This window comes from Pongo abelii, chromosome 9 (genome assembly GCF_028885655.2).
Source record: "Pongo abelii isolate AG06213 chromosome 9, NHGRI_mPonAbe1-v2.0_pri, whole genome shotgun sequence".
Taxonomy (NCBI): Eukaryota; Metazoa; Chordata; class Mammalia; order Primates; family Hominidae; genus Pongo; species Pongo abelii.
Genome location: NC_071994.2, coordinates 69,810,001 through 69,822,176, shown reverse-complemented (window position 1 = coordinate 69,822,176; position 12,176 = coordinate 69,810,001). Strand labels below are relative to the sequence as shown.

The 12,176-nt window shown below is 47.2% G+C and overlaps 1 protein-coding gene across 2 annotated transcripts in view; it reads left to right on the top strand.

Moving 5' to 3' along the window:
- PPFIBP2 (PPFIA binding protein 2) overlaps positions 1 to 12,176 on the top strand; it is a 142,859-nt gene that overhangs the window by 23,449 nt on the left and 107,234 nt on the right. For both annotated transcript variants that reach the window (XM_054523857.2, XM_054523850.2), the window contains exon 2: positions 12,031 to 12,130. In XM_054523857.2, coding sequence (XP_054379832.1) covers positions 12,067 to 12,130 — 64 coding nt within the window. In that variant the 5' untranslated portion in view covers positions 12,031 to 12,066. The remainder of the gene's footprint in view (positions 1 to 12,030; positions 12,131 to 12,176) is intronic.

The window sequence follows — 12,176 nt, the reverse complement described above, 5'->3', positions numbered from 1 at the left end:
ATAATTCACCATCATCTTGATCTATTGTGAATGGCTGTGTGGCCAGGGCAGGCAGCCAAATCTTAGAACGTGTGAGTTATCTGTTGCCTAGTCCTGGCTCTTTACATCTCAGCCTTGAAGGGTAGACTCTCATTTACGTTCACTTCTTAGACTCACTCTTTCTGAGCAGTTCAGAAGGAAGGGAAAGAGCCTCCTCTCCGAAAGTTCTCTAAGTGGCTACGGTGGGCCCCATCCCCATGAGGGCACTGATATACTTGTCTTACAGTATTGAAGGGCAAACTGATGGGGTTTGGTGATGCTCTGCTCCCTGGATGCTGTCTGGCTCCCCATCTCAATTCTTCCCAAAGGCACAGATCGCTGCCTCGCTTTCCTGCCCTCCTTCGTCCCCAATCCCTCTCCTTGTTGCAGTACCTGCACTGTTTGACCTTTGGCATCTCCCCAAACCATTCTTTGACAGACCTGGCATTAAGGCATGGTCTTGGTCACCAAGATTGTTGTGGCTCGTTTACCCTAATAAGTGCTTGAGTTGGGAAAAGGATCAGCTTGGAGAGAGAGGGGAACAAAGGCAGAATATCAAGAGCGGAAATAGGAGGTGAGAAGAGTCAGAGGAGGGTGAAGCAAGCATTCAACAACATCAAGCAAACACAGTGAAGGAAACTTGACATCAGCTTCTTAGTGTTCCTGAAGCCCAGAAGCTCAGATGTGCTTTTGGGTGTGAGCCATCAGAACTTCAGACTCACACCCGTTTCCTGGCCAGACCCTGCGCTCCTCCTTGTGGGCTGGGCTCGTGGTGTCTCATGCTCATGTCTTTGGGGTGGTGTTTCTCTTAAAAAAGCTTGCCATTTCCAATAGGAGGAGGATGTCGCTGCTGAGACTGTGGGACAGCTAGGCTCAGAGGGAGTCTGACCTCGGGGCACCTGGAGGTGAGGTCTCAGTGCCTGGTGCTGTTCTTTGCCTTCTTTAGAGGACAGTGTTCAGCTTTGTGACTGAATGCCCTGCTGTTATGATATGTTGCTGGAAATGCTGTTTGGGGTCATGGAGCCTTGCTTAAAGGGCTGTGGTTTGGTGAGAAGGGCTTGAGCTTTTTGGGCATGCTTAAGTGGAAGCATCTGGGCTTGGCTCTGCCAAAGGAGGCTGGTGGTGGAGCAGGGACATGTGACAAGACTTGGGCTGTGTCTTCAATGGAAGGACCAGAAAGCAAAAGGAATCCTTCCAGTGGGTTCAGCAGAACTAGGCTCCAGCACAAATGTTCTTAAGGATATCCTGGAACTCGCCTGACAGGGAGTGGCTGGGAATGCCCAGTGAATACAACTCACTAACCTGGTATAGCGGGAAAAAGATGCTAAGCAAGAAATATTGCATTCATCCCCTGCCACCACCCAGCACTGCCAGCCTGTGTCTAGATTCAGGGCCCTTTCTGCAGTTCTGACAGATCTCAGCCCCCACTGGCCTGAGCTTAACTGACTAATCAGAACAGCCTGATCTAGGATGTTTAGGTTGAAACAAGGAACCTTGTATGTGCCAAATATTTTTGTCGCTGTAAAGCTTTAAACAAATGTTTGCTCTTAGGAGTTACTGATACTATGATTAGATGGGGACCAGTTAAGCATGCTTGTTCACCTTCAGTGGCATTCTTCTATTTTCTCCTCTTCAGTTTCTTTTAGGCTACTTAAGCTTCCATTCATTGACAAAAGAAAACAAAGCTCTGCCTCTTCACTTTTATTAGACTCCAATATTCACTAAAGGCGTTCAGCAACTCTGATAGCAACGTTCTCAGCAGCCTGGCCCCTCTGTCCTGCTATGGTTCCTCTTTGTCCTGACAGGATGTCTCGCTGTGTTGGGCTCCTCTGTCCTGAGGGAAATTTAGCACCATGGCCTTGTCCCTCATTGTGATATAAAGCCAGTGTCTGTGGGCTCTGCCATTGCTCTGAGGAGCTGTCTTCGCAGGCCAGGTGTGCGGCTTCTCCTCTCCACTGTCAGATCTGATCCTGTGGGGGTGGTGACCTCTGGATGTTATAGGACCTGTGGAGGACAGGTACAGCTTGTGGCCCTGGGCAGAAGGTGGGGACAACTTGAACTGCTATGCTGAGAGCCTTGCGGGTGTAGACCGGTGACCTCTTTATTTCCTTTCACTTTCTCCCTTTTAGAATGGGAGCTGAACTCCGGGGTCAGAGACATGGCCCTGCCTGTGAGGGGCTTACCACTTAGACAAAAGTGTCCTTGAGAAGTCTGTCCTGGGAGTGGTGAGGGGCACCCAGTCAGAAGCAGTCACTTCCATTTGGGGGATGGGAGAGGATCCTTGGAGATAATGATGATGGAATTTGGCCTCAAAACAGGAGTGGGAGTTGAGCAGGTAGAACGAAGGACTTCAGCTAAAACACTGAAGAAGCCCCAAAAGCAGAAGCAAGCTGGAGACAATAGCTTGGCTGTTGCTCATGGCAGGAGCCAGATATGGCCAGGAGAATTACAACTACTGGGATTGTGAACTCCCACCCAGTTTTGAATCTCTACAATCCCACAATGTGTCTCTTTTCACCTGAATTTTATAAATAGGTAAAATGAGGTTCAATAATGTTAAGGAGCTTGTCAGGGGCACAGCTCATGAAGGAAAGAACTTGGATCTACATGCAGGTCTGACTGCAGAGCCCACTCTCCTAACTGCTCTGTGGGTCCTTAACTTCCTCTCCAGGTCCCCAAGCACCCCTTTGTTGCCTGGGTGATAGAAAGCTGGTGAAGCATTGTGAACGCTGGGAAGCCTTGGTAAGATTTGTGGAATAGACTCACCCTCCTGGCAGCAGTGTGGAGGATGAGGGGTGTGGGGGGGCGGTGAGGCTGGAGGGAGAGAAACTGGTTAGGAAGCCAGTGCAGCCATTCTGATAGGAGATGACGGCAGGGCAGGTGAAGATGAGGGGACAGATCTGAAAGAGAGTGAGGGAGGAGATTTTACCAGATCTGGTGCCCAGTTGGATGTGGGTAACAAAAGGGAAGGTCCAAAGCTGACTCCCCAGGTTTTTATCTTGGTGAGCATGGGGGCATCACCAAGGTGGGATGGGAAGCATTTGGGTCCCACCCATTGTGAGAATATAGAGAGGGAGGTGGGTGTTCAGGATGGGAAGAGTTGGGGCTGTTGTGGGGAAACCTGCTGCAACCTCACACCAGTCACCACTATCTCCCAGGCTTTAGCTTCCCATGGACAATGAATTGGTTATTTTATCAATAAATCTGTAAACATTTATCCAGTGCTTACAGAATGGGGGACCCCACAGGGACCCAGACACATGGCACAGTTTTCAGGGAGATGGCTGTGCACAGCTGCTCTCATCCCTTTCCTTCAGGATGAAAAATGATCAGGGAGATCCCATTTAGGTAGTCAGAATTAAGTACGATTACCTGGGAGAGCTGGCTTGATGGGAATTTAGCAGGGACAGCTGTAGGCATGGGCATAAAAGCTGGAAAGCAGTGCAGACAGCCAATTAACTAACAATTAGGATCAATCCACTAGTGATAAGGCATCTGGTGAGGATGGGACAGAGGTCTGCCAAAAGGTATGTATGGTAAAAGTTAAAGCTGTGACCAAGTAGGTTGAGTCCATATGATGATAGGCCATGATTTCTACTGTGTGGCTGGTGGCCAGCCCCTGAGGCTGTCTAAGCAAAAGGGCACCTGGTGCAGGGCTGTGTTTGCATTCCATCAAGTTCCTCAACTTTGGTCAGAATCAGAATCACCCGAATGGCTAGATCAACCATAAAGGTCAGGCTCTCTACTTACAGGTGGCTGGGCCTCTTGCTTGATTAGTTCTCAGGGTGGTTCTGATTAACAGCAGAGTTTGAGGACCACTGAGATAGGTGAATCTTCAGTGCAGAATGAATGGGGAGGGCTGCTCGGAGGAGGGTAACCAGTTAGGAGGCTATTGTATTCATCTAGGGTGAGGTAATACAGGGACAGGTGAGGCTGTGTGAGCAGATGAGATCACCAGTAGCGTGAGTTTGGAGAGAAGTGCTCTGGTCTTATTCAGCAGCATTTGGTGCACCTGACTGCGCCTTCTATCCAGAAACCCTTCGGTTGGCTTCTGGGTGCCACTCTCACTTCTGGCTGCTCCCCCTGTCTCCTTTGTCCATTCCCCTTCTCCCCAGTGGCTGCATGGTGGAGTGTTTCAGGGAGTCCTGGGGCTTCCTCTGTTTTTATACCACATCTTAAGTCACTTCATGCAATTGCTTAAATAAATCTTTATGAAGATGCCTCCCAAATTGACATCTCCATCCCAGACTTCTCTGTAAACATCAGACTCCTATTTCCAAACGGCTACTCAGCGTTAACTTCCTAGGTGTCTATAGGCCTCTTAAGCTGAACGTTTCAAAAACCAATCTCCTGATTTCACCCCCGGACACCCCACATTGTTGCTCCTGCAGGCCTCCAAATTCTCTAGGTACTCAGGGCAAAAACCATGTAGGCATGCTTGACTCTGCTCTCTCATGCCCATGTCCAGTTTATCAGTAAATCTTACGGGCTTTGTCCTCAAGGTATATCAGGAATTAGAACATCTAATTCATTATGGTCTGAGTCACTTCATCTCTTGCCGGGTTTCCTGTGTTCACTGCTGCATCCCCTGCAGTCTATTTTCCAAGAAGCAGCCAGAGTAATCCTTTTAAAAGGTTAAGTCAGATCATGTCAACTCTATCCTCAAAACCCTCCAAATGGGTTTCTGTCTCAAGAAAGTGGAAGAACAGGAGGAAAAATGGTGTGCATCCTCAGGCAAATTGCCCAATCTGTTTTCTCATCTGTAACAGGGGGAGAATAATTCCTAACTGGTATGGGGATTAAGTGAGATAATGTTGGATAAACCCTTAGCAAGTAGCTAACAGTTATCTGCCCAATATATGGTGACTAAAGAGGAGGCAGATGCCGCATTAATTTAATCTTGGCACTGTGCCTACCATGCCACATGTATTATTTCTTTTAATCTTTTTTCTTTTAATCACCACTATATATCCACACAATTTAAAGACTCAAATAATTGTATGTAATTTGTTAAAACAGCCACCTCTCCACCTCCCCACCCCATTGTTCTTCCTCAGATGCAGCTGCTTAATTTTTTTAGTCATGTATTTTTATCTGTATCTCTAGAAAAATGCTTGTTCTGCTGCTTTATTATTTTCCCCCCAGTTGTCATTATCTGTTCTTATTGAATTAAACAAAGTCTTCACCAATTATATAAGTCTGTTAAGATGTTCAGATGCACCAGGTGTTCTGTCAATTTCATATTACTGAGGAAGTCTCTCCCAGAGCTTTTGGACTGGCTGACCTTGCAGGCTTGCTGCAGAACTGTACACTAGCGTCTCCCTTATGGCTATGACATTGTGTCCTTTTGAGTTTATGTCTTTCAAAATAAATCTCTCTCTTGTTAAATGAGCAGTTAAATTAAATGTTTAGGTTCATCCTACAATGTTTACCTGAGTTCTGTCTTGTTTACATTTGCCCAAAACAATGAAATTGATTTTATACTGATTTTACAGATGAGACAATTGAGGCTAAAAGAGATTAAAAGACACAGCCATTATGCAGCATAGCCCATGTTTTAACTCAAGTCTGTCTGTATTTAAAAGCTGTACTCTGTCTCCTTTGTCTTTTAGAAAGAAAGTAGTTATTTGTTAATATGGGATGTGATTGAGAATTTAGCGCTGCCATCAAATTCCTTCATATCTGTCTTTGTCCTTTTTATTTTTGGATGGCTCCAAATGGCTTCTTGCTCCACTCTACCAAAGAGGTTTCTTAGATCCTTTAAAGAGGCTTCTCTTAAGCTTAGGGATAGCAAAAGGTATTTCTTAAAATAACCATTTAAGAGCAGCTATGGATTATGGGAGGCCTGTAAATTATGGGGAAAAGACTCTACTTTCTTGTAATATGGTGACACTTCTTTATCATCTGCTTGCCACTTGGGGAAGGGAGAGGTAGGAAAGGAGTTAGGTTCTGTGGTTGTGGTGGGGTTCTTGGCTGAGGCCTCCTTCCCCAGGCCTTGACTTCGAGGCAGAGACACTGGCCCCTGTCTAGTGGCAGCTGCTGAGGAGTCAGGTCTCGGCTCTGGCTCAACTGTGTCCAAGGCTCAGAATATCCTGGAGGAACAGGGAATAGTGGTGACTTCCAGATCTGTTCCTAGTTCATTTCAGCATCTAGGGCTGTGTGAGCCTGCTCCAAACATCAATTACAACCTAACCATTTTTATTGAGAGAAAAGAAGTTTAGAAATGGAATTCAGTGTGGGTGGGGTAAACAAAGGTTTACTTGCTTCAGACTTACCTTAATCAGTGGTTGCTGCCTACTTCAAATTTTCTTTTGCCAAACATGAAAGGAGTTAACACAGTATATAAATCACTGTTTGCCTCAGAACATACCAGATGATGGGGTTCAATTGTGACTCACTTTCTAAATTTTAGAACACATACAGATCTTGCTCCCTAATCAATTTCCAGCTGCCAAACTGGCCTTTGTGTGGTGCAGTTCATGTGGCTGTGGCATGTCATCATACCTTGCCATTCTAAAACATGGCTTTTCCTCACTGGCTGCATTTACAGCTAAGGGATGTGGGATCGTTTTCTCCCTCACTGGTAGCGAAGAGAAGGGTTAAGTCCTGTAATGAGCAGGACCCCCAGCCTCAGGTGCTGTCCCAGATAGGAAGATGACAGCACACACATAGGCCTGTGAGTGAAGGAAGGATGAATTGTGGATGGACTGCTTTTTTCTTAAACAACATACCCTGCCTTGTCTTTATGGCCAGGGATGAGACAATGTCTCAGTATCAGAAGCCAGCCTGCTCATTCGGGTCAAAATGCCAGCTATGTTAAGTGTCCAGAGAGAATGAAAAGTGCTTTGGTCCCATGTAACAACTGTCACTGTATTGTGTGTGATAAGAGCAATATCCTTCTCTGTGTCCACTTCTTTCTTTCCTGGGTGGTTGGGTGCCCCTCATGCAGTCCCCATGGCACATTGTTGATTCCTCTTTGTTGATTCCTCTGTTGTCCATGCTGTGTAAGGCCCTTGGGTAGCTGCGGTAGCTCTCCTCACATTGCTGGGGAGCATGATTTAAATTCTACATCCCGGTTCATGCCTGTATTCCCAGCACTTTGGGAGGCCAAGGTGGGTGGATCACGAAGTCAGGAGATCAAGACCATCCTGGCTAACACGGTGAAACCCCATCTCTACTAAAAATACAGAAAATTAGCCGGCCATGGTGGCGGGCATCTGTAGTCCCAGCCACTCAGGAGGCTGAGTGAGGAGAATGGCATGAACCCGGGAGGCGGAGGTTGCAGTGAGCTGAGATTGCACCACTGCACTCCAGCCTGGGCAACAGAGTGAGACTCCATCTGGAAAAAAAAAAAAAAAAATCTACTTCCCACCATCTGCTTAGATGTCACCCTGATTTTTCACATGTCACTTGGGATTTTGGCTTGGATTCTGGCTCTCTCTGTCTTCTTCCTGGCGTGTTGCTTCTGGAGCTTGGTGCACTTAAGCCCCATATCCCTGAGGAGCCCTGGCTCCCTAGGAGATACTGTGTCCCTGTGGGAAGAACCAATGTGGAAGACACTGAATGCACTGCATGTCATCAGACAGCATGTTTACCTCTGAGACCTGTGATACTATGATATACAGTAGCCCCCTCTTACCCTTGGTTTTGCTTTCCTGAGATTCAGTTACCCAAGGTACCGTCCAGTAAGGTATTTTGAAAGAGACAGGGCCAGGCATGTTGGCTCACGCCTGTAATCCCAGCACTTTGGGAGGCCGAGGTGGGTGGATCACTTGAGGCCAAGAGTTCAAGACCAGCCTGGCCAACATGGTGAAATCCTGTCTTCTACCCAAAATACAAAAATTAGCTGGGTGTGGTGGTACACACCCATAATCCCAGCTGCTTAGGAGGATGAGGCACAAGAATTCCGCTTGAGCCTGGAAGGTGCAGGTTGCAGTGAGCCGAGATCATGCCACTGTACTCTAGCCTGGGTGACAGAGTGAGACCCTGTCTCCAACAAAAACAAAAACAAAACAAAACAAAAAATCACATTCATGTAATGTTTTTACAGTGTATTATAATTGTTCTATGTTATTACTAATTATTGTTAATCTCTTACTGTGCCATGCCTAATTTATAAATTAAATTTCATCAGAGGTCTGTAGATACAGGAAACATCGTATTCTGTATATAGGGCTTGGTACCATCCACTGTTTCAGGCATTCACTGGGGCTTTTGGAACGTATCCTCCAAGGATAAGGGGGGACTACTATAATAAAAAAAGTATATATTTGGTCTCCTTCCAGTTTGCTAGCACAGAAAAGGGGCGACTTTTGTTATGCATAATAAGCCCCTTTCAACCTTACTCAACTTTATGCTAATGAGGCGACTCCTGCAGGATGGGCTGGTTACCAGAGAAACCAACCTGGTGATTAGAGGGTTAGAACTTTCAGCCCTCCTCCCAATCCTCCCTACTCCTACCTGGGGGAGGAGAGTGGGGCTGAAGCTTGAGTTCAATCACCGAGGACTGAGTGACCCATGATTGGATTAATCATATCTATGGAATGGAACTTCTATAAGAAACCCTAAATGAAGGAAGGGGTTTGGAGAACTTCCGGGTTGGTGAACCCGTGGAAGTGCTGCTGGGTGGCAGCCCTGGAGAGGCTATGGAAGCTCCATGCATCCCTCCCCACTCCTCAGTCCCTTGCCCTATGCATCTCTTCCATTTGGCTGCTTCTGTGTTGTCAGAAACTACACATCAGCTCCTAGGATTCTTATGAAAGTACATTGTATGATAATGGATTTAAGTGGTTTTGTGGTCTTGTATGCATATGTGGAACCCTCTGTAATGTTTCCTTGTTTTGTATTTGAATTTTCAGAAAGAGGAAAACAGGCTGGCAAAAGGAGTCATGGCTTCTGATGCTAGTCATGCATTGTGAATAGGATACACCTTGAATCATGTTTCACTTCAGGCCAGCTCCCACGGGTCCACCCAGCTTGCTGTTTGCCAAGTACAAACTCATCGCTGGGCAGAGGGCCCATTGGTCTTGTTTTATGGCCCTTCTGTTGCGGGAACACATAGCCTGGACCCTCTGGGTTTGACACTCTGTCATGTTTACATCTGAGGCCACTTGATTTGTTAGGCATTGGCATCCAGGCCCCTGATGCTGTGGGTGTGATTCCCAGGCTCCTCTCATGCATTGCCCTTGTTCTGCATATGTGAATTCCATGGAAGGCTTTGACTCATCTTGAGCAGCTGGTTGCTCCTGCGTAATCTCATCAACCATTTTGGCCTTTGCCAACTACATCCTGCCCTTACATGCTTCCCTGGCTTTCATGTGCACCGCACTGTCTGCCTGGAACAGCATTCTCCTCCTCACCTTCTGAGAAAGCTTCTATCATCCTTCAAGACCCAGGGAAGTTGCACACCTGCCTCTATCAACACAACTTGCACTGTGTCATGAGTAGTTGTTCATACTTCCGTCTCTTCCACTAGATTGTATGGTTCATGGGGGCAGATACTAGGTCTGATTTCTCAATATCCTTCTAGGGCCTAGCACAATGCTGGCTGCATGGATCTGTCCATTTATTCTTAAGTATCTATCTGTTACACAGTGGGAACCTAGGAGTAAACAAGGCAGACAGGGTCCCTCTGCCTCTGTGAGAAGGTGGCCAGTTAGTAAGGAAACAAATACATAGAACAAGATACTGTGGATTTGTTGTGCTTTGAAGGGGCTGCTTTACGTGGTGCTGGGGGGCGGTGTGGGGAAGCCGTCTCTGATACCTTGGATCTGAGACCTGAAGGATGAGAATAAACCAGCTGTGCAGACAAGTAGGAAGTGAGCTCAGGGTAGGGGGATGGCAGGCGTATTGCAGAGGAGGGAAGGTCTTGGAGGGCTCAGGAGCAGACAGGAGACCAGTGCTGCTGAAGCATGAGCCATGTGGGGAGAGATGTGAGCATGGCCTGGCCTGATCCTGAGACCTGCTTCATAGGCCACAGTAAGGAGTTTGGAATTTTCCCTTTAGAGAAAGAGTAGTGGGAAGGATTTGGAGGGATTATTTCAAACTTTTAATATCCCTTATGCTGAACAGGTGAGAGTCTGCAGATTGTTTCCCTCCTCCTGCTTCCCCCCTTTTCCCTGCTACCTCTTCTTTTATCCTGACCAAAGCTGGCCTCCATTCAGGCCCCAGGATTTCTACACCGTATTCGCTCTGTAGCAACCTGGCTGCTCCTCTCACCTCGGAGCAGCTCTGTTCCTTGTTGCAGCCTTTTCTGGCTCCTGCCAGGGCCCTGAGGTGCCACTGAAGTTCCCCGACACCCTGCGAGCTCCCATTCTCATTTCCTCTAAGCTAACTGTGCAGTGGTTCTTGACCCCCGAGGCTGAATGCCTGCTTCTGAACCTTCCTTGGCCTCAGCATCTGTAAATCCCTGCCCTCTCCCCCTCCACAAGCATAGTTGCTTATCTTCCTTCCCCATGCCTGCCGCCTCCAAACGAACCAGCCTCCTGAGTTTATCTGGTTCTCCCTCCCTGCACTTACCTATTTTTGTTTAAAGTTTCCTCTGAGCTGGCAAAAATATGTCCTGATGTTATATCCTCACTTAAAAAAAAAAAAAAAAGCTAATGTATTGAACACTTTGTGCAAAGGAATATGCTTAGTGCTCTCTACATAATTTTAATCATGACATCTATGAGTTAGATGCTGTTATCCCCATTTTACAGATGAGAAAACTGAGGCTCAGAGATCACACAGTACATAGCAGAGCTGGGTCTGAACTCAAGCTATCTGACTTTGGAGCTTGTGGATTTAACTGTTATTTCCTAGGGCAGTCCAGTGTGGTTCCTTGGTCTTGAGATCCTTATCCACACCATCTCCGAAGCCACTCCTGGGTGGTGCCCATTTTCCTATCTTCACTCTAAATGTCCCACTTCACAGGAAAAACTGGCAGAGAGCCTCAGAACCACCTGTTTCCTCTGCTGCACCATGCTTGAGTGTGGGAGCCGTGCCTCTGTTCTCCACAGCGTGTATGGCCATTCGGCACATGTGTAGATTTGCTGAATGAGCAAACAGCAACTCCTCCAGTTTACAGACGTGAGCTAATTCTCTTGGGATTACAAGTGCTATTGTAAATCCCTCCCTGCTACCCAGGGAGAGGGTGGGGAACAAGAAAAATGAGAGGAGGCTGCAGGAAGAGAGTTTAAACTAAAGACCTTCCTTGAGGTAGAGTTGTCCAGAGATGGAAGCAATTGCCCGAGGGACAGGGGAGAGGCATTGGGCAGTTCCCCTTTGCTATAGCTAGGGGATACAGCATTAAGGGAGTGGCTGGACTGTGTATCCTTGGAGATGTTCATCTGCCCTGAAAAGATGGGATTCTGAACCTCAAATCGTGCTGGGTAGAGTGGATCTAAGATGGTCAGTTAAGGTGCTCCTGGGTGCTGTCTCTACATCCTCGTGGCCTGTAGACTTCCTAGGCAGTGCACCCTTTCGCAGCTGGAGGAGTGGAAGTGGCATTTGAGCCCTCTCAGCCTGGCTCACACCCACCCAAGGAAAGCACTGCAGGCCTAGGGCAAATGCAGATGTAAGACAGTTAAATGCCTGCAGGGATTGTCCCAGGCCCTGCCCTTGTGCTGCATTGCCTTGTACGCCCTGACAGTGTCCCTGTTAGGTGCGCTTCTCTCCTACGCCACTTAGTGGCGCCTTTCACAGTGGGATTGGAGCTTCTGGAACCTGGGACTCCAATTGTTAAACACCTGGTGAGATGTTAACAATTGCTGTCTTGCTGCCACAGGTGACTCTGGAGAGCCCTGGTGGTTTTTCATTGCAGAAGTGAATGGGATTGAGTGCTAAAGATTCATGGAAAAAGCACTCATGCCAAGAGGGAAAAGGCCGTGGAGATGCAGAAACTACATTTCGGCTACTATGATTCTTATGAAAACACGTTGTGTGATGATGGAATGAAAGGTTTTTGCAATCTTGTGTGGGTAACATGGAACTCTCTGTAATTTTTCCTTTGTTCTGTATTTGAATTTTCAGTAAGAAGAGGAGGAGACTAGGCAGGCAAAAGGAGTCATGGCTTCTGATGCTAGTCATGCACTGGAAGCTGCCCTGGAGCAAATGGACGGGATCATTGCAGGTACTTTTTTTTTTTTTTTGGGCATAGAGAAAAGCCCCTTTTGTTA